Genomic DNA, 21712 nt, shown 5'->3' with positions numbered 1-21712 from the left:
GGTGCCCTCAACTACAGGATTACATTCTTCCTCACTTCTTTGAGCGAGGGTCCTTAAGTAAAGAAATATTTCCTATTGCTCCATATTTCCTAAAAAATATAATTTATCTTGCTCTGTCTTGCACGCAAATATAAACAGGATTCCACAATCTCTAATATATCAGTATATGATATATTAGAAAACAAAAAACCTGAACTTCCTTTCCTGAATTCTCAGGCGACATAGTACACCATGAAGCACAGCCTAAGAGAGCTCTTCTGAAACTCTGTTGTGCTACATATTTTAGCAGCTTAGAATACAGAACTAAGCCATCAGTAGGAAGCATATGGGCCCTGCAGTCCACTGTAATAAATTTAGTGTTTTCAGCTGTTAGTCAGCACTTAAAGGTTTTGGTAAACTGCTTGAATGTGAGGAGTAATTTTTAGAAATTAATCAGGAAAGACTTTGTACAGACCATCTTTTCCATTTAAATAGTAAAGAGTGATGTGTTCTCTAGTTCTATGTATAATGACATCATTGCTTCTTTGCTTCGTGTTTTCAGTCTGGTTCCTGGACAAATAGAGATGTCAAGGTAATAGAAAGTCAATTTTCTCCATGAAAATATTTTTTTTATCATCTATCTATCTATCTATCTATCTGTCTGTCTATCTATCTATCTATCTATCTTTTTTTCTTTAACTCCATTTAATCAAGTAATATAGCAATACAGAAACAAATAATGTACTTACAAAACACAGAGAAATTGTGCTTGAATGGCTTGCCCACAAACCAAACAGGCAATATCATCAGAAAGCCAGTACCAAAATAGTGATGGGGTGGAATTATTCCCAAACTGTGTAGGTACATGATAGCAATATTGGATGATAGATTTGTAATGGAAAGTCCATTCTGGTAAATTCTGACTTGCTTTCTGCCCAGGGATAAAGACTGGTAATTGAAAGAAAGTTATAACAAGTAACACTGACTAGCAACTTCCATTTGCAAAAGCTCCTTCCTCCTCAACCTCTGCAGCTAACACAGTGTTTCATAAAGGGGCAAAACTTCAGATTCAGTTGCAAAGCCTGCCTTTGTAGGATACTAGAGATGCAGGAATCAAGTTAAATAATTTTGTTTACTCAGATTTAAACCAAGAAATATGAACTAATGCAAGAGTCAGAACCAAATGAAATGTCTGAAGTACAAGACTTAAACACTGTACAAAATTCATATCGTCATCCAACACACATTCCATTTCTAACCCATCAGTTTTGGGATTCATTCAGGAAATACTTAAAAACAGGCTTTTTTTATGGGTTCTACTGAGACTGTTTCTAACAGTCTTGTACAAAACATAATGATGATCATCTGTGTCATCTTGTGAGATGTTATTGAAAGACAACATTTGATAATTAAAAAATTAATAAATATTTTCCTTCTGCAAGTTCATTGTAATTGTCTGTTTATATCAGAGTGTTTAAAGCGTGCCAGTCTACCACTTCAAGGAATATTTCATCATACTGACAGCTGGTGATTTTTTCTCTGTCAGTAAATATAAGAGGAAAGTACTAAATGCTGCACAGTGGTATAACTATAAATAGATCCTTTATTTGTTACTTCCAAATTTTATCTATTAGCCTGCTAACAGAAATTTAGCTGTTGATTCCGTGGGATCAAGTCAAACTGGCTTCACTAAAGTCAGCAGTGTATTCTATTTTATTGCACACCATGCTCAAACTCCACATCTTCAGTGACAGATGAAATAAGACACATCATTGTAAATGGCATCTAAAATTTTTATAAAGCAGCCACTCAACTTCCAAACTGGAGAATTCTTCTAGTTACTCTACCTGGCAGGTGTTAGGTGCTATGTTTTATATTCAGTAGTTTATGTTTAAATCTATCACAGTTAACGTTGTGAAAGATGTACCTTGAAGATTAATACCACTGGTTGTGGATGGGAGTAGAGGTTTGGTTTCGATACATCAGATGGTAGCTGTCACCTCTTTTACTCAAGTATAACTATTTTGCCAGGTCTTAATTGCCTTCAGCAAGGGCCAGGTTTAAAATTAAGAGTGTCCATGTGTTGCTCAAGTTTCACCCAAACCCCTGGGAAAATAATATTGAACTTTCTCCTGTTCAGTGGCTTAATTTTCCCCATTTGCAAACACAAATCGAAGGGATCAATAGATAAAATTTTAAATTAAAGTTAAAAACAAAACTCTTGACAAAGTAGTTGGGGTAAAAGACAGCACCTAGCACACAGTTCAAGGAATAAAAGTTTTACTGTCTTCATTTTGAGGGGCAGTGCTTTCTGTGGCCAGCTGTTCACTTTTCCTTCCTAAGACAACCTTCTCAAAATTTAGGACTCTGATGTCTCACAAGGCAGCAAGGCCTGGTCAGCTTCAGCTTTCATAGAATCATAAAATCGTAAATTTTAGAAGAGACCTTCAAGATCATTCAATCCAATGGCCCACCCAGCATTACCACTGTAACTCCTAAACCATATCATCCAGCACCAGATCCAGGTGCTCCTTGAACACCACCTCTTTGGGCAATCTGTTCTGATGTCTGACTACCCTAGCAGTGAAAAATTTTTTTTCTAATATCTAATCTGAATCTTCCCTGTCTCAGCTTAAGGCCATTTCCTCACTGCAGGCATGGCAGAAGAGACTGGCCCCATCTTGCTATAACCTCCTTTCAGGTAGTTGTAGAGAGCAATGAGGTGCCCTCGAGCCACCTCTTCTCCAGACTAAATAAACCCAGCTCCCCTGGTGGTTCCTCACAAGAAATGTGTTCCAGACCCTTCACAAGTCTTGTTGCTCTTCTCTGGTGTGTTCTTTTCCACTCACCATGTAAAAAACTCTTTTCCAAAGACGCCTTTTCTACTTTCCAAGCTTTGCACCCCATGTTGAAAGTAAATGCCTTAGATAAGGCTAACACTCCTCAGGCATGATTAAAGAGTCTTAACTAACCTAAATTCCTCCACACTCTCATAGGTACCAAATTTCCTCCTTTACACTAAAAAGCTCCCTTTCAGACAGAAACATTTCTCAAGTATAATGAAACAGCATATGCAAAGCAAACGTTTCAGGCCTATCCACCGGTGCTTTAGGTTCCTCATCCCTTTGCTCTGCCAGTTGTCAGTCAGACTCTTTTTCTAGTCTGTCTTTCCTTCCCCTGAGGAATTTTTGTGGTGGGAGAAGGTGCCAGAGATTTGCTTTCACTTTGGGCCTCAGCCACCAGCATTACCCAAACTTAATGTATATTTAATATGATACAGCCAGTAACCCTTTCTGCCAACCTCTGATCATGCGCCAGCTGAAGAATGCTGCAAAGTAATGTCTTCTAACTGAATCTCAAAGCCCATATATAAACTCCTGATTAGTGGTGGGTGAGATTACCAGGAATGTATGTATATACCCCTCTGTTTCTATGCCAACTGGAATTTCTCCATGCTGTAGGATATCTATGGAAGCAGGCTCCAGAGAGCCTTATGTTTTTGCAGTATGTGTTTAAGGCAAAGCTACTGGAGGGTTTTTCCTGGTAGCTTCACTTCCTGACTCAAGAAGTCATGTAACACTTCTATGCATGGTTAATTGATGGTCACGATTTACTGGGTAAATGATGACATTTCAGTGATGGGTGTAAGGAGATCTTCATGCGTGTGGTTGTACATGGAAGAATTAAATGTTTTAGGTTTTTTCAGGAATATGCTATCATTTCCATGGAAGCTTGCTTTGATTTGTTTTCTTCTTCCTTCACAGATCATCAGAGATAAGGAAGACTTAGGGTAATGAAGTTTTTCTTCTTGGAAGGTCTTTCTCTTTTTTCTTTTTTTTTTCTCCCCCCGCTAGCCTTTCTTGAAGTGGTTAAATAAGGTTTACATTCACCAGGTAGTACAAAGATCAAAATGTTAAGGGAACAAAAGGGAAATGATTGAGAAGGTCTTTCTGAGGATGACAGCTCTGCATTGTAATACAACACTGTTTCTCATGGGAGTGGGTGGGAGGCCAGCCTAAATTTCCTCTTCCTGTGCTGCCAAATTCCCCAAATTGCATAACTGTGTATTCTCCTTACACAGTGGTACCCTTGGCATCCCTAGCAAATCTGCAGGGAAGCAGTGAAGCAGCTGGAGACTTGAAGGTGGACCAAAATTGGTAGAGGACAGACTTGGTTAACCAAAAAACAAAACAAACCCAAACCCACAAACTGAATTTACTAACTCTCCCATGTATAACAGAACAACACAGTACAGATTTAATAACATACACTATTTTGTTCTAAATGCACTCCATCTAGGAAAAATAAGTTTATCAGGATAAGCAAAGGACCCATGGGGAGTTCATCAGTTCAGTTTCAAGTCACAAGATGTGTTTTACTTGGCTTTGGAACCTTCTTGTGTAAGATTAATACAAAACTGCTGAAATGCAAACTGACAAAAAGACATATTTTTACTGGTTGGTGCTTTTTCCTCTGTGCCATTATTTTCATCAGGAGGCCCCATTGCTGCCTTTCCCATCACTGCTGCCTTAGACTGACAGGAGTATGAGGTACTTCTTGGCTTCTGTGAGGAAGTGAAAGAATGACTATTGGAAGAGCAGAATGACTAGTGTAACTCATAAGGATGTAACCCTGAAGACTTTTGTTTTGTCACTATATTGAATAAAAAGAAAAGAATTTGGACCTTCTTAGAGGGGAGTGTCAAACATGGCTATCCTGGGGTAGGTTCTGCCTGAGGAAGGAGGGAAAGATTTACCTCCTTTGGAAAAACATTTACACATCTTAAAAGTTCAAGTAGCCAAATCCATTACTTTTGCAGCTCCACTAAGTTTCACTGGAGGAGCCTCCCCTAGTCGAGTATGCCAGCTGACTATCACTAAGACAATAAAAAAATGCAAGTACACCCACAGTGGTTTTGATAATCCCGCTCTTGTGGTCTGTGTACAGCACCTTAGACAGGCTCAGGACTGTCACTGGGATTGCTTGAGAGATTGGGTACTACTCAGCGTGTGTAAGGGTGGGAGAATCTGGCTCCAAATGGCTTCTTTTTCTCTCCTTGCTACAGGAACTGGAAAAGACAAGGGTGTGTGGGCGGGCCTGGAGTCCCTCCAAGGAAAGTGTGAGGCCTTGGGCAAAACAAATCCATCAGGTCTCTCATTTCTTCCAAATATAGGTCTGTTCTGAGTAATAGCCAAACTCAAGTCTAAATTCCACATTCAACCATTTCAGAGGGAATACATGAAAAAGACCCTATGGCCTACAGAATCCGTCTATAGAAAATATTTTGATAGCTCTTCCGCTCTGGCATTATCTTCCACTTAAAAAGAAAGAAAAAGAAAATACACAGAACTGGAGCACATGATTCAATTTTCACTGTAAAAGGACTGATTGATGAAAATAATACTTCTGAAAACAATCTGTTGTGAGCTATCAAACATTTTTGCCTATGCACCAATTGGCAGGAAGCAGACAGATAAATTATTACAATATGTAAGGAAACAAATTGCTCTGAGGAGAAAGGGTATTTGTGTGTGTGTGTTTATGAGCAGGATAAGTAGAATTAAATCCATAAAAGCATGCTGAGAGATCATCCTCCATCGCAGTAGAAATATACTGGAAGGGAAGGAACTCACTTCAGCTTTGTCCTTGGCTGAATTTCTAGCAAAACAGGGTTTATGATATGTAAGTGTTCTTCTGGAATAGAATAGAAGAATCCTGGACTTGAAAAAAAAAAAAAAAAAAAAGCTTGGGATGCTCCTGCTGTTGAGAGAAAGGGGGTCTCATAACCATTTTTGTCAAGATACTTCCAAATTTTTCAGGCATCACCACACTTTAATAAAATCAAGCATTTGCAACAGCTCCCCAGATCTTGAGTATTACTACCCATGGGAAAATTTGCTGAAGTGCTTGTAGACATGAAGGTTTAAGAGACAGCATTCCGTTAACTTTCAATAAGACAGTTTCTTTAGGGTCTGGCACGTGGACAAATTACAGTGAGATAAGCTCTGCATGAAGTAACAGCATGTGGATTGCTCTGTCGTGACTGTCTGTGTACATGCTCCTATCCCACAGTGACCAGTTCAGGAAGGGATGATAACTCCTTTTCCGTCAAGAGCCAAACCACCTCACATTTACCTCAGAGTTCAGACCCTGTACACTGGCAGCTGGTGGGTAGCAGTGCACAGGGTAGCTGTCTGCCACATGCTAAACACACTTTTGAATAAATGAGTAGGGCTTCTAAGCTGCACAGGATGAATCACATTTGTGGATCACTATCACCCAGCTTGAGCCATGAGATCCACATTTTGCCTGCTTATGCCATACCTGTAGCCTACATCAACCCCATCTCTTTGTACTGCTGCTAAGAGGAGATGGAATCCTTCCTGTCTTGAGCATCGTCTTCTTTTCCTAAACTTTCTATTTGTGAATAGTAGAGGAAGGAAGGGGACATGAAGAACATGAAACTCTGGAATAGGCACTTATTAGATTGATTCTAGGAAACATGACCTGCAGATTGTAGATAAATTTCAGGAACATCTCAGAGAGGGGCTGGAGAGGCAAAAAGATGAATTGGAGCACATATCAGATATTTGTTCCATAGCAAGGCTATACAGCTGCTAGTGGTTGATCTTAGGTTTTCCACTAGATGTTCCATATATTTGACCTTTTGGTTATTACTACAGTCATCATGACATCAATAAGAAGCAAAGATTTTTAAAGGTATCCTGGAGAATCTGAATCCCATGAAAAACCAGCAGAAGCCTATCTCTTAAAGGCCTCTTTGCAAATCTTTCCTTACACAAAAATCTTCTCCTCAGAATTCAAATTAAGCACCCTTGTATGTGACAGAGCCAGAGCATCTTGGGTCTTTTATTTTCTGCTTTTTCTTTTAGCCAAAGTACAAATACTCTGTGATCTGAAATGCGACAGGAAATCTTTTTGTCATATTTGAAGGCTACTGAATGAGTATTTTAAAAAATAAATAGTGAGCAGAAGTAAAGTGTTCCTCTTACAAAGTCTTGTATTTGCACATTGTAAGGGAACCATTCATAGTTTGTGAGCACAGTAGATGATAATAATTGCTAGCAGCAATGAGCTAGCTGCAAGGACTGCTAACTGTAGGCAGCTAGCCAGCCTAAGAGGTTGTGATCATGTCATGAAGGCAGCAAATAAAAGACTGTGTGGATGAAAGTTACTATGCTATTTTGTGATAGATAACTTGAAAAGGTGACAGGGGAATAAAAAAAAACCAATAAAGTCCAATAACAAATAAATACACTGCAAACAGATGTAGCTCATATCACCTACCAAAAATTGGAATAATTTGGTCTTTCATGTCGTTGAAACATACTAAATAGGAACTTACTAATGTGTTTAAGTCAGCAGTATAAATTACAGGGAAAAGATTAGATAAACTGAGCTGGTTTGCACATTAAAGATTTTTGCATACAACTACAGCTTCATCACTAACTCTTCAAGTGCTGAAACCACCTTCAAGTATCTCAGTGACAGGTGAGATGAACTGCTGTAGTTTTAAGAGATGTTTTCAAGGGCCAAGCAGAGGTTTTTTAGTTCCTCTTTCATCTGACAGAGTTCCTTCTTGACTTTCTGTGGTGTGTTCATAATTTCAACGCTGTTGGTGAAGGGGTCATAGTACAGAGCAAAAGGCTTCTTGATCTTCATTGTGTAGCTTCTGTGGGGGAAGAAGACAGAGCCTCTAGTTCAAAAGGTACTTCCTTAAGTGTAAAACCTGCAGGACCTAATTTCTCACTATGTGGTCATGGACTTATCGGGGAGCAGAGGCTGCTCTGACACATCCTCACTGATATTCTTTAATGCTGTCTGGTGCAATGCATTCTCCCCATGGCAGAACAACTTGCAGCCCTGAAGATCTGCAGTGCCTTTTTTCAGCGTGGCTGGCTTAGACCCGTCTGTGCTCTCACAGTTCTACACTAACACAATTCAGAGTTATTACAACCACAAGCTGAGGAATGCAGGAGCACAGCATGTCTGCCGCCTTCACTTCCAAGAAATAACCTGGAGTAGCTCTTTCTGCGTAAAATTCTAAAAACCTGTTGATACTAGGCATCCTCTATTTTTCTGTCTCTATTAAAAGAAAAAAACATGATTGCTTGCTATTTTTGACAATATTTCCATTAAGTACACGCTGGTAGGAACCCCCTGTACTGATGTTGCCATATGTTTTGTGTGCTGACAGATTCTTGTGCCTTTGGTTATTTTGAGCAGCTTTGGCTGTGCAACTGTCTTGAAAAAACGTATTAAAAAGCTTCAAGTCTGAGAATGGTGTATTCCTTGTCCTCGTATGTTCTTTCCAGGTTTGCCTGAGTCAAATGCTCTGCAAGTCCTCTCTCTTCTGCCAGTAAGTTCTCACCTACGTTTTTACACATATTAAAAATTTAACATGAACATTCAGATTTAAGATGAGGAGCCTAATTAGCCATTGCTATAGCCCCAGCAGACAGTGCTTCTGGGGGAGAGGTGGGGACAGTAGGGAAGAAGTCTGGCTCAGGTTCTTTTCTTCTAATAAATTCCTCATTTCAGCTCCTACATGCTCCCCAATAGCTCTACAATCAGCCTCCAGCCAGAATTGGTCATGTTGTTCTAACTGTTGGAGACGAAGGCCAGAATTTAAACTCTGCTTACTTAAAAAAAAAAAAAAAGAAAAAGAAAAAAAAAGAAAAAGAAAAAAAATCCTTACTGCATAACATAATACAGTTAAAGAAATATGTTTAGAAACACCTCGAGCTAATTTGAAATATTGTCATTTGGATTGCAGTCAGCTACTGTGTAGAAATTATATTGCCTGTGAATGCTGATTCTGCATTCTTGTGCAGATATAATCGGAGGAGAAAAGCAATCTTGTTTTTAAGCCCCCTGCTGATCCATGTTAATTCCTGAGACTGCTATAAAATTTCTGTGTAACCTTGGGTAAATCAGTTCTTCATGGCCTCCTCTTTGTATGGACTAGCACATAGGGTGAGACTGCATTCTCACTATTAGTTACAGACTTTACTTAAGAAGTTGCTAAAATGAAGCATTGTTAAGATTAAGCATGGGACAGGGTAGATATAATTCTGAATTTTTATGAAGCTTTTCTGAGATAAACAAGCTCATGTTTAATTTTGTTGTAAAAAAACCATTAAGCAGATGCAATGAGTTAGCCTGGCATGGTTATTGCAATAGTGGTACATGTATTTGAAATTAAGACTCAAGCCAGTGTGACCCCCTCAATGAAAATACCCACAATCACTTTACTTACTGAAGCTTGACCTTGGCATCTTCAAAATTTTCTGCTATGAAATAGACAGGTTGGAAGGCTTGATCCTGATAGGGGTGAACTGCAGTCACTTCTGGATCAAAAGGCTTGTACTCTGGCTTGTTTGACAAAGCATACTTTGTAGCAGGAACAACACAGGTTAGAGCAGGTGAATGAACAGAGAAAGAATTAGTCCCTGCTGGACTGTGAAATTCTCTTTGTGGAATAGTTAGGAGTAATATCAAGTCCTGTTCTTTCACAGGTCAAAGCTGATTTTCATAATTAGCAGTTAATAAACCAAATAATAAATATTTAAAAAATAAATTAAAAAAAATAAATATATATTTCCTATATTATATTGATGGACTACTGGATACCAGAGCCATGTTCCCAGACATGGAAGGGAAAGTCTATGGCACTTCCCAAAATATAAGTATCTGGCAGAAAATAATATCATGCTACTTTTCTTCAACTAGTATCATAGAAGATTCCCAGTCCTGTGCAGCAGTACTTCAAAGCCCCCTTGCCCATGTCACAAATCTCACATTTCCTGTACTGAAGAACAGATAGAATGCTTCTGTGTTTTATGCACAGCTCCTAGGTCAGTATAGCAGCCTAAAATCTTCCTTGAAGCCCAAAATATAAATAAGCAGTATCCTCTGTGTGTGCGTGTTTGTGTCTTTGGACCCACAGAGGTTCTTTTATATGTTCTCAAGTTCTTTTACATTGTCCCTCAGGCAAACAGGAGGATTACAGAAGCCACTTCTGTCCACACTGTGGTCCATAGGCACATCTCTATCATTTGTTTACATACACTGGAGATATGTTTAAATCAGACACCAGCTTAATATCATCACACAGTCCTAGGAAGGCAACACAGGTCAGGTATAAAGTGAGTTCCTAGACAGTTTTTCTGCCCCTGAAGCCCAAATGAGGTCCTTTAAAGCTAGCTCAGCTCTAGTGACATTTAAACTGCATCATAGATGTGCCTGAAAGCTGGTTGTGCCTCTAGTTGGCCAGGTTGGTGTCCCACAGACACTGTGGTGAAGTGTCCTGGGTGCAAACAAAAAGGAAAAAGGCAACCCATCTCAGTCAATGTTAAAACCATTTTATCCACCTTCAGACTGTCTCATCCACTTAGGAACAGTCTTTTAGTACCCACCCCTTCTTTATTATCTACCTCTTTGCCTTTCTCTCTCCTTCCTCAACCTTCAGAAGGCTCCTTTCGCTATTTTATAATCCAAATACCAACTCTTATGGTACTTGTAAATAACTGGTAAGAGTGGGTGACACAGCAGAAGACTTTCAGTTCAGTCTGCTAACTGGAAAAATTCAGACAGTATCCTTAAGCCCATTTTTTGATATTTCACTGAACCAGGCCTGAACTATCCATCACTGGAGGCCTGCCTTAACCAGGAGACCAATGTGCTGCAGAACTGGTGCAGAAACACATACATGGCTTTAAAGAAAAAAAAATATAGAACAATAATATAAAATTCTAAAAGATGGTGTTTTTCTTGCTCTTCATTTCAGTGTGTAATTGAAGAATAAACTTTGGAGAGCACTCATACAATCTAAGATGGTTGGTGTATACACAAACATGAGGCTGCTCTTAGAATCTTAGAAGCTCTGGGGACTAACTGGAAAAGATTTCAGAAACTCAAAACCTGACAGGGGTCCCGCTATGCTGTCAGTTTTGAAGCAGAACTGAAATCCCATTGATTTCAGTGGAAGTTCAGCTTGAAACTGGATGGCCTTAAAGGCCTCTAAAAGTTAAGTACTAGTTGTGCTGCAAGAAAAGCATATGTAGCACTGAGTGTTGCCAGAAGTGCGGTATGAGCCATAAGATTTTACAGTATGTAGGACAGAGTCCAGCTGAGTGTTAACAGAAGAAGCATTTTGGATAATGTAGAACAGCTGACAGAATATAGTGAAATAAACAGTGCAATACTGAGAGCTGTCGGGGAGGAATTCTTACAGTTCAGAGGAGGCAAGTTTGGCCAGCAGTCAGACCCATTACAACTGTTCAGTTTAGACTCGGGTATGGTTATCCCTCTGATATATAGCTGCTGTTACCAAATCATTTGTTAGATAACAGGGATTCAAGTGCAAGACTCATGCAGATATTTTCTAGCTCTACCTCTCATCCTCTGCCTTTCCCCCAGGTTTTGCCCTGAGTTCGGGCAGGATCAGTTCATCCAAAGCAAATATCTACCTGAAGCTGAGTTTAAACTGCTGAGAGTCTGTGCTGTGGAGCAAAGGGAAATGTTTCGAAGATTTCACAGTCAGGATGTGGTTCCCTGGGTTGCAGTCACATACCCACAGAGAGTCAGTCCAGGCTGCAGTTCAGGGATGTTCCCAGGCTTCTTGGTGATGCTAAGTTCTCATACCACATTAGCTGAATGTACTGGTGCTCACCCTCCCCAGCTGCTTAGGTGTTCTCTTCTTGTAGCTAACCATTTAACCTTAGTAACTCCTGCCCTTATTGCCTCCTCAATGACCAAATCATCCTGCTATTCCTGGTCTAGAGGCCTTCAGTGATGAGGAAAACCCTCCTTTGCACAGACTGCTGCAGTGTGTCTCCTCCAGCACATGACCCACAGTGATAATCCTACAGTACTTGTTATATTCACTGCCAGCAAAGTGCCGAAAACTTCACTGCCTGTGCCAAATATGTCGATCAGCTGAATGATAGGGAATCAAGTCTGGGAACTCCATGCAGAAGCCCACCTCTGGACCCATACTGAGAAGAGTGGTAGATAATTTTTAGCATGGAAAATGGCTTTCTCCCAAGCAGCAACAAAACTTATCTAGAGCTTTCCCAAGCGCCAGCCTAAAACTGCAAACTGTGTTTTGCAAGAAACCGAAGTCTATCATGAGCCTCACTATCGTCCAGTCTTCATCTTCTCAAACAGATCTGTCTAGCCTCTGCTTTATTTCTAGAAAACAAAAAATCTCCTATGAATAGATACTGCACTACACATAGTTCCTCTCTTCAGCCATAAAAGAAACAGTTGGTATACATTTGCAGGTTGCTAGCAGGTGCTAAGGCATTGGACCTCACCTCTTTACTTGCACTGCCACCGTCCATACTGAAGTTAGAATCAGATGCTTATGCAGAATACAGAGATTAAATGGAAATATTTTTATATTTCAGTTTCATTCTAAATAAAAAGATGAATCAGTCAGCCACAGAAGGAAACTTCAGCACCTAAAGCCATGAATATAATTAACTTGTACATAAAAAGTTTCAGATGCTCAAGGTGAAGTGCACAGAACCACTAAGACATTGTCCCAGAAGCTACACAGTGATGAACTTGCAGAGTTCACACAGGGATTGTAGAGGGTGCATAACAGCATTACTGGTTAACTACTTGCCATCCTCAGAATTAGGTGTTATGTACAAGATGAACACATTGTTGGAAGGTGGATAATTCTTCTTCACTACCTATTGAATATCAATGCCATCACATCTGCATGTATTTTCAGTAATATGACGGATGAAGACCCAGGTGGACCCAGCTTTATCAAAAGTTTATCCAGTAGCTTTACCCAACAACTACTGATGGTACAAGTAATGAAAAGAAACTGCCATTTATCAACTCAAGGATGGTTATGACTTCCATTGTCAGCCTCGGAGGTAGGGAGTTCGAGATGCAGTTGTAGTTTTGTGTTATATAGCACAGTTTTGTGCACAAGCAGTTCTTGCCTACTGCTTTAATCAAAAGCAGAAGAGCTTGTTGGTGTCTGGGGAAGAAAAGGACAGAAAAAGAGGGGAGAGAGCACAAATCTGGTGCACTGAAATCCAGACTCTCCAAAAGCGAGCATTTTATGATGAGACTTTTTTACCTTCATCTGTGTCAAAATTACACAAAAAAAAAGAGGCAACATCATACAGATAGATTCTGGGGTGCATATTGCTATGAAAGCTACATAAGTATCAGCAATATGATTACCTGCACCCTTTAGTACCCTGTTTAACATGTAAATAAATTTGACTTAAAACTATAAAATATTAAGATAAGCAGATTATAATAAATGTTGCATTGAATTATGCTTTGACACTGGATCTTTATGGTTCTACCAGGTAAATAAATGCAAGTTTATTTTTCCTGTTTGTTGGCAGTGAAAATAGCAAGTATTGAAGGATTTTCAAATAAACAGTAGCCTCAGCCTTATCCTAGAACAGATAGACATGTAAACAAAATGCATTGCACTGGAGCCTAATTGGTAGGGGAGCTTACTGATCTGCTGTTTCAAAGCAATACACTTCATTGTTCCACAGATGCCTGCTGCAGTAGTGCTAGCACACTGAAATTCATGAGCAATCAGGCCAAGAGTAGGCTGCTGTGTAGAAAGGAAGTCATGTTTATTTCTCTAGAGGGCTAACGAGCATGCAGATCTCTCAGCTTTTCAAGAGAGAAAGCTCTCTACAGATTTCACTCACAAAAATCTCCAAATTGCAAGTGTTGGGAGAAAACCAGTGCTAAACTCAGCAAGTGGTAAAATGAGGGCTGATGTCTGGGAGGGTTCCCCTTTCTCTGTGTTAATTTCAGTTGCCCCTCTGTTGGGTCTCCTACTTTAAATGTCTTGAATTGACACGGGAAGTGGGCTGACTGTACACCATGAGGACAGTTTTGCAATATGTTTATTGTCATAACAATCCAAAGATCTCCAGTTATGGGAGTCCAAGCTATGCTAATTCAGCAACTGTTACATGTGAATGTAGCCCTGTTAGGCTGCTGGTTTATGTGTTAAGCTTAAGATATATCTCCCAGGAAAAAAAAAAGAAAGAAAAGTTTCTGGTTTATAAAAGTGCTTCAAAAGAGTCTTATTTATTTTCCTTTGGCTCCGACAAAATTTAAAAAAATCATCCAGTACCTGCACAACCTGAAGCAGTTGAGACCTACTGATACCAGTTTAGAGCTTTTGCAATTAAAAAATCATTACCTGCTTCATTGCTCTGCAAAACTAAGAAGTTAATATCTCTCCTATCAGCTGTTTGTCCAAAGGAAGGGAAATCCATAAAATTTCTGTAAAGGTGTATGGTTCCTCTTTCCACAGCTAATCTGTCCAAGCAGGGCATTATCAAACCTGTGTACACAGATTTTCATCTATGTAAAACTAGAGCTAAAATTAGTTTTGAAATTTATTTAGGAATGTAAAATATTAAAGCATTTTCTTTTTGTAAGTGTCCATGCTATTTACAGTTTCTTTGCACTTTATTTGGTCCAGTCAGTAAGTGCCTTTCTGGTTCATATCTGTGTGAATATCAATGGCATGGATGAAACAGCTGAGTTCATAGTAGGCATAATATTGCCCTCTAGTGAGTAATTCAGAAAGGTACATGAGTTTTATGTTAAAGTCAACTGCATTACTACAGATCTAATATTTTATAGGATGGTTGCTTTCATTGCATTTCATTTCTAGATGGAAGACAGGTACATTACCACAGTAGTTTTTCCTCTACTCAGTAACTTCTGGGAAGGGAGAATTAATTTCTTTGCAAAAGAAAAATCTGAATTATAAATTGTACCAGTTTATGCAGAAGAACATAATTTGCTTTTACCAGAGAGTTCAGAAAACCGGATTATATAAATCTTTCAACACTTTGCTTTTGACACATACCATAAGCTCCCCATAAGATGAAAGCAGTCCTGCCCCGTAAGCTTTGATCAATCCATTTTGCTTGCAGAGACCAAACTCCACAGTGAACCAATAGAGCTGGGAATAAGAACAGCTTGTGAAAAACAGTTTGAAAAAGGAGGGATTTTAGAGCTTCTCACTTTTCCTTTAATTGTCTTGTATCCTTATTCTTTAGTATATTTGTATCTTTGAATTTTATAGTTGTATATTTTAAGAAAATTATTTTTCTCTTAACATATAAAACACACTAAATGTTACATATATGTTTTCAGAACTTGTTGCACTTCCAAAAAAAAAAAAAGGATGGTTTATCCATTAGTGGCAAAGTACCCTTCAAGATTACACCAATTATATCTTTGGCATGCTCCAGTAGAAAATCAAGATACATTTCTCTGGGCCTTTCTTGTGATAAAGCATGCTTAGGACCATACTTCTTTACCTGTTGGACAGTAGTGGGATAAAAGCAACTCTTGACTCTACCAAATTTTGGTCCTTCCCTTATTACAAAATTTAAGGAAACAGATAGTTCTGGACACTTGGTAAATGAGGCATTTCAAGAATATAGTTTTGAATCACAACTCTTGAAGGTTCCTTCAGAGACACACAGCATTTTGCTGCCTCATACACAGGGATAGACCTTGGCTTCGGATTAGCCATAAGTACTGCATTCTCAGGACCCTGTTTAAAGAACTGCAGAGAATTTGTAAAATAATGTGAAACTCCACATTATTCTGTCTATTCTTCATCTTACATACTCTTTCTTTCTCCTACCCTTTTTCATATACCTTTTAATTTTGATGACTTGCTTTTAGCCTGAAAATTTATCATTAAAGAAACAACATGCTAGGATCTTTCTTTGCACAGAATCCCGAGCTGTTTTTTTCTACAGTTCAGCTAATAATTATGCATTTTTATTGTGTTAATAATGTTGATTCTTATTATTTCACAGCAAAAAGTCTTTTGAGTACCTGCTCATTTCGCAGCAGGCTTTTTTGACTGCCAAATGAGACATGGGAGGAGGAGGAATTTTTTTTTACTGTTTCTTTAGATATCCTGTATTTGAATTCCAGTTAGTGAGATTCTTTCAGCTCTCACTGTTTTAACAGGCTACAAGAAAAGGTGCTAGCGGCACTCTGTGGATGACATGAACACTGGCAGTTTCTCATCTCTGGTGCGTGGATCCACCTGCACAGTGAAATCATGGGGCTGAATGAAATAATGGCATTTCAAAGTTTGTGTTACAAATGGTATAGACCATAGCAACAAGCAAAGTTGAGATTCTTTAAAGGAACTTTTATCTTAAATGTTGTCATACCATCCAACCTAGTTGCCTACATTCTCTTTATAATGAACAGAGAATGACAGGGACTTCCAGAGATAATCAGAGAATTCACATTAGATTTTTATGTCAGGGTAATGAATACACTAGATTCTTCTCTATCTCCACTTTTTAGAAAAGGAAACTCAAACAGTGAACCTAGATCAGATATATAAATTTTAAACATTTGAGGATTTAGATGTTAGTCCAGAATATATTTACTGTTCAGAATACTTAAATGACACAAAGTTGTATTCTCACAGACTCTGAACTGCAGGTAGCCCTTTCAAAAAGATGCCCTTCTTCTACCTCCTCAAACCCTAGAAGATACTATGGCAATTTCAGATATGAGACCCATTATTCTTCTAATCTAAATCCTGTCTCTAATCTAGTCCTATCCAGTCCAGGATCAGGGAGGGGTGCTTGCAGGGAAATGCTTTATAAGCCACCAGCCTTAACCCAATCTCACCAAGACCTGGGTAACAATGCAAAATAGCTCTCTGGGACTCATAATTCTTTTCACCCCAGTGAAGATACAGACCTTAATCTCACTCTAGCCTTTCTAGACCTAGAGAGTGGAAATTGCAGTGGAAATGTGAACTGTCACTGTCATAGTGTCCTCACATCACCATCTCAGGACCTGTATGATGTTATGAAAAATTCAGCACTGGTATCTTTTGCTCATCAAACTCTAAAAATAAGGCTAGTCTTACCTAGTCCTGACCTAGGGATGGTTTTGTGCAGATGGGTTTTAGGTGAGCCACAACCTCCTTCCTGAGTGGGGCTGTGGGCTGGGAGAGGAATTTCAGGAGTTACAGTTTCCTCCCATCCACTACCTTTTCTAAATGAATCTCACCCAGGTGACAGCAAGGCTCCATTCCTCCTCTGAAAAAGTCATCAAGACTGGTAAATGGATGTCATTATTCGAAAAAAATCACCGGCCTCCAGAGGACTTTCAGAACAAGTTAAAATGTCAGTAAAGGACTTCATGAGTTGTTTTGACAGATGTATAGTGACTCAGAACAGAATGACAGTACCTACTCTCAAATTGCTGTTAAGTGCTCCCCTATTTTGTGAGGTTAATAAATATGAGGTGAATCAAATTCTGATGGTTCTCTGCACCTTGTGTAGGAGAAAATTCAGGTATCACATTTGATATCTAGTCTATTGGGTAAATCTGGAAAGTGAGTTGGGACCATCCTGTGGCTGAAATTGTAAAAACTCAGCTTAAGAAATATATTCTTATAAAATCCAGAAGCGTAAGTGTATTCTCAGGTGGAATTACATGCTTCTGTGTTCCCCCAGAGGGACTCCAGTCTCTGCTCCAGAACCTTCCTAACCTGTGGAGGAGGTTAGGATGCTCCCATTGTGTAGTTAACCTGAGACACAAGAAGAACCTTCCCTGCATAGTAAGGGATATGCAGTGAATTGTTTGGGGTTTGTCTCCAATATTAAACTGCCATCTGTACTTACTGTGGCCAGTTTCTCAATCTCCACTTCAGATGATCCAAGAGAAGCCAGTCCAATATCCTAAAGCAAGTAAGCAAGCAGGCAGTGTTACACTAGTGTGATTATTCAGCCCAAGGGAGAGAAAGAGGGGAAGGGGGAGGACCACATAATTTCTAGCATGAATAGCATGAACTATTCATTGTTTTTGTCACCCAAAATGACCTTCTATGGCTTCCAGGATGCCTACCTCTCCCTGGCCCCCAGCTACATACCACTGGGAGCCACATTAGATGAGTGTTTAATCCTCAGTGTTCTCTGTGTAAAATTAACCGTCTCTTGGCTTAATTCTGGACTCTCTATCCCAGACAGAGATTTAAATGGAGGCAAGAGAAGGAAGGACAGCAAGGTGGGTTTTATCTTTGCCATTACCTTTCTGTCTCTCACTCCTTCTGAGAGCCTTTATGAGTGGGTCAGATCTGTGTAGGGAGGGTTCTGTTTACTTTTATCTGTGCTTCCTGTTAAATGCTCTTCTCACAATAGAAATCTGTAGATGTCTCTTTTTTGCTGTCCCAGAAGCCATATCATGCAGCAAACAAACAAAATTAGGGCACTTTTACCATTCATCATCTCATGTTGAATGGAATGAAAAAGAATTTTCATGGGGTGAATTTCAACTGTGAAAACACTTTGTGGGAAAAATAAAGTGAAATGTGAAAATTCACTTAATGTGATCCCATGTTGTATAGTCTGTGTTATTGATGGGAAAAGGAGAAAACTGAAAGCTGTGAAATTGCTATAAAATTCTATTTCTAATGTGTCTTGAGTTCTGGTATTGAACTAAACTGAAGAGGTTTCTTCCAGAATAAATTATAGAGGTCTAGGATATTTAAAGCAGTACTCCTCTGATTCTGATAATAACCAATATCTATGAGCAAAAGGGTAACTGCCATGTATTCAAGTTGATACAACTGGAAACCACATTAGATGAGTTGAACTGATTTTCTTTTCAAAATATTCTGACAAGAACCTTCATCACGTTACCCCTCTGATCCTATTGCCAGTTTCCACATTAGCCACTGATTGATAAGCCTGGACAATGTTACCTTCTTCCCTCTGTTATGGTTTTGAGCAACATTCATAGTTCTGAAGTCTTTAATTATGCAAGGTTGTTGAGTTCACTTGGGTCTGACACTAAATACTCCCTTATTGTACAAATAAGCTTGGTTTGCTTTTTGAAGCCTGCTCTCCAGTGTGAGCAATGCTGTGAGAATCTGGTGAGTTGTAAAAGGAAAAAGAGCTCTGACGAATGACGTGGTGATGGACACAATTAAAGTCTCATGTGAGATAAAAATGTATATCCAGAGACAGAACCAGCTTGGGGGCTCAGCGGCTGTTGCTGTTTAGGTTCATGTGGTGCAGGACAGGAAGCCAGGAGAGCAACATTGTCAGTAAAGCTCCACCACCAGCACCACAGAGACATCCTTCTCCGGACTGACATAGCCCTCCCACACAGAGAAGTCCCACAAGCACTCCCTGCCCTTCCTTTTACACCACGTCTGTAGGGAGCAGCGCTACCACTCCCTTGGAGTAAATGTCTCCCAGAGTGCTGCTAGCCCACCACCCCTGGAGGTAGTGATTCAGGCACAATCCAGTCTTAAAATTGCATTTTATGGTAAGCTGCATGTATTTAAGGCACATTTGGCCTGCTATCCAGAGCAGTTGCTTAAACAGCCAGTAGAACAAGCTTCTTACCTGTGAAAAGTGGGCAAACTCCTTGTCAGCTAGCATGGGAACATGACCCAGCAACTCATGGCAACAGTCTCTGAAAAATAAGTGACCTTCATGTCTGTTAAAGGCTTCTTTTTCTGCCTTTCATTAACTTCCCATGAAGAACTTTAGCCAACAGACCCCAAAGGGAGCTAGTACAAGAGCTGCTTCGCAGTGGATGCCTCCATACCTGTCCTGGCTCTACAAGGAGTGTGACAGAACATTCCCTTCTGCCATGGGAAGCCATCTGCCCCCTGCTACCTTGTCTATTGTCTCACTTGGGATGGCATGGACACCAACCTTCTATGTCACAACATCTTTGAAAGGCCCCTATTTTGTCCCAGGATACAACAAAAGTGTCTGTGTGAACTTGTAATTTCTCATGAAATGTTATTGCTGTTGTCTGGCCAGCACTTACTGGGAGAGTTTCACAGCAGGAAATCAAACCCCAGCAGATGGTAACTGAAGGCAGTATGAAAAGATTAAACCAGATATTCTCCAGTCTTTTCCTTCCCCAGACAACTTTGCAAGAGAGACAGAGAACCACACCCTCTCATGCATGACTTCCCCTTCTAACTCTCCAGCTACCAGTTTCCTAAATTGTTTCATTCTGTGGACTACTGGATAGAGCTCCAGGGCCATTCCCAAGAGAATCATCCCCAACACATTCAGAAGGATGGGATTACTCCAGGGCATCAAACTTACGGTTCTGGGGAATGCATAGGAGAAGAGAAATGCCTTATATACTGCGTGCACGGGAAGACACGGAATGCCAGGCTGGCAAGGAAGTCACGAGCAGACAGAAGTCCTGCAGCTGGTCTCAGCTGGAAACCTGTTCTCTCTGCAAAGGGAAGGGAGACCAAACTTAGGCATTTCTAGGGTTAACTGCCCCAGAAATAGGGACCTAATATGTCCCTTCACCAAGCATAGTAGGTAAACCCTAGCTTATCATTGTTGGTTTGCCCCTGTACTGCTATGGGACCAGTTAGTGCAGCATCAAATCACTTAGCCATCCATCCTACATGCATACACACAGCCATGATATGAGGTATGGGAGTACTGCCTATCCCAGTTCACATTTTTAGCACATTTACACACATTTATGTACTATGTCCCACACGGCAGTGGTGTGTCTGAGGTCACACGTGATCCTTATGATCAAGCAGAGAACAGAACCTGCAATTTCAGTTCTGGCTTGTCTATTAATTCTTGGATTATCTCTCTCACTTCCCGTCTAGCACATGTAAAAGAAAAACAGGAGTTAGACAAGTGACACAACCCACCCCTACCCTTGTCTGAGAGCACCTGGCTCTTCCCTGAATCTAGGTTACTGTTTAGCCCTCTCCTGAAAACTTTCTTCTTCCCTGCACTGAAACTTCTGGTACTTTGCACTGTTGAAGATAGAAGTAGGTGGATCATGGGTCTGCTCTAGTTAGGGCAATTTTTCTATTCCTCAGTTGGCATAGTTCAACATAACCCAGAGGTAGAATTGGAGTATACTATTCCATTTAATTTCCCTTTGTCAGTGCATGCTCCACATAACTATTGGGGCACTGTCAAAACTTGCTATCAATTTTGTCTTTCTGCCTGAACTTCATTAGAATGGGAACATGCAGGAGAAAGAGCAATGGGTCATCGTCAGAGATAAGGGTCCTGGAATTTAGCCCTTAACCATTTAATATCAGAGTCTCCAAGAGTGCTTTCACTTATTTTTCCCAGGTTTTTTTTTAATTTGTTTTGTTGGATTTTTGTTTGTTTGTTTGTTTTACCATTATGTTTGTCTAGAACTACACAGCCTCCCATTGATGCGATCATACACATTTTGCTTTGCATATGTCCATAGAACAGGACAGAACAATGCCATACTCTTGCACTTCAATTTCAGCTTGTGCTACCAGTGTTACCCCAGGACACCCTGCATTACTATGAAAGGTCTGTGAGAGATGACTAACAAAATAACCAGTCTGATAGTCAACAGAACACACAATCTACATTTCCATGGGAAACATGTTGGTGGTCTGCAAAGCTAAGAAAATTGAAAATCACTGCTTTCAAAGTGAGCCAATGATAATCTTTTTGAAGTCTTATATTCAAAATCTGTGTTGCATTCTCAGCTCCCATAAATGACATTTCAACTTCTTTAAAGCATAAAACTACATTTAAAAAAAAACAGAAATGGTTTTATTCTCCCTTCTCTACCCATATTCTATTGTGTCATGAAGCCAGGAACCTAATTTTTTTTATGTAAACAAACAAAAAAATCCCACCCAGAAACC

General features: G+C 39.7%; 1 protein-coding gene across 4 annotated transcripts in view; it reads right to left on the bottom strand.

Moving 5' to 3' along the window:
• Nucleotides 1–21712, bottom strand: part of LOC127469794 (tyrosine 3-monooxygenase-like) — a 46502-nt gene that overhangs the window by 10325 nt on the left and 14465 nt on the right. For 2 of the 4 annotated variants that reach the window (XM_051784562.1, XM_051784561.1), the window contains exons 6-10: nucleotides 20142–20277; nucleotides 19422–19491; nucleotides 17694–17750; nucleotides 14885–14980; nucleotides 9260–9393 (exon numbers count right to left, since the gene is read on the bottom strand). In XM_051784562.1, coding sequence (XP_051640522.1) covers nucleotides 9260–9393; nucleotides 14885–14980; nucleotides 17694–17750; nucleotides 19422–19491; nucleotides 20142–20277 — 493 coding nt within the window. The remainder of the gene's footprint in view (nucleotides 1–9259; nucleotides 9394–14884; nucleotides 14981–17693; nucleotides 17751–19421; nucleotides 19492–20141; nucleotides 20278–21712) is intronic. The other 2 variants (XR_007904076.1, XM_051784563.1) reach the window with 1 other exon arrangement.

This window comes from Manacus candei, unplaced genomic scaffold, assembly GCF_025592945.1.
Source record: "Manacus candei isolate 608988 ecotype Guabito, Panama unplaced genomic scaffold, ASM2559294v1 h1tg000018l, whole genome shotgun sequence".
Taxonomy (NCBI): Eukaryota; Metazoa; Chordata; class Aves; order Passeriformes; family Pipridae; genus Manacus; species Manacus candei.
This window is presented reverse-complemented; position numbering and strand designations above follow the sequence as displayed.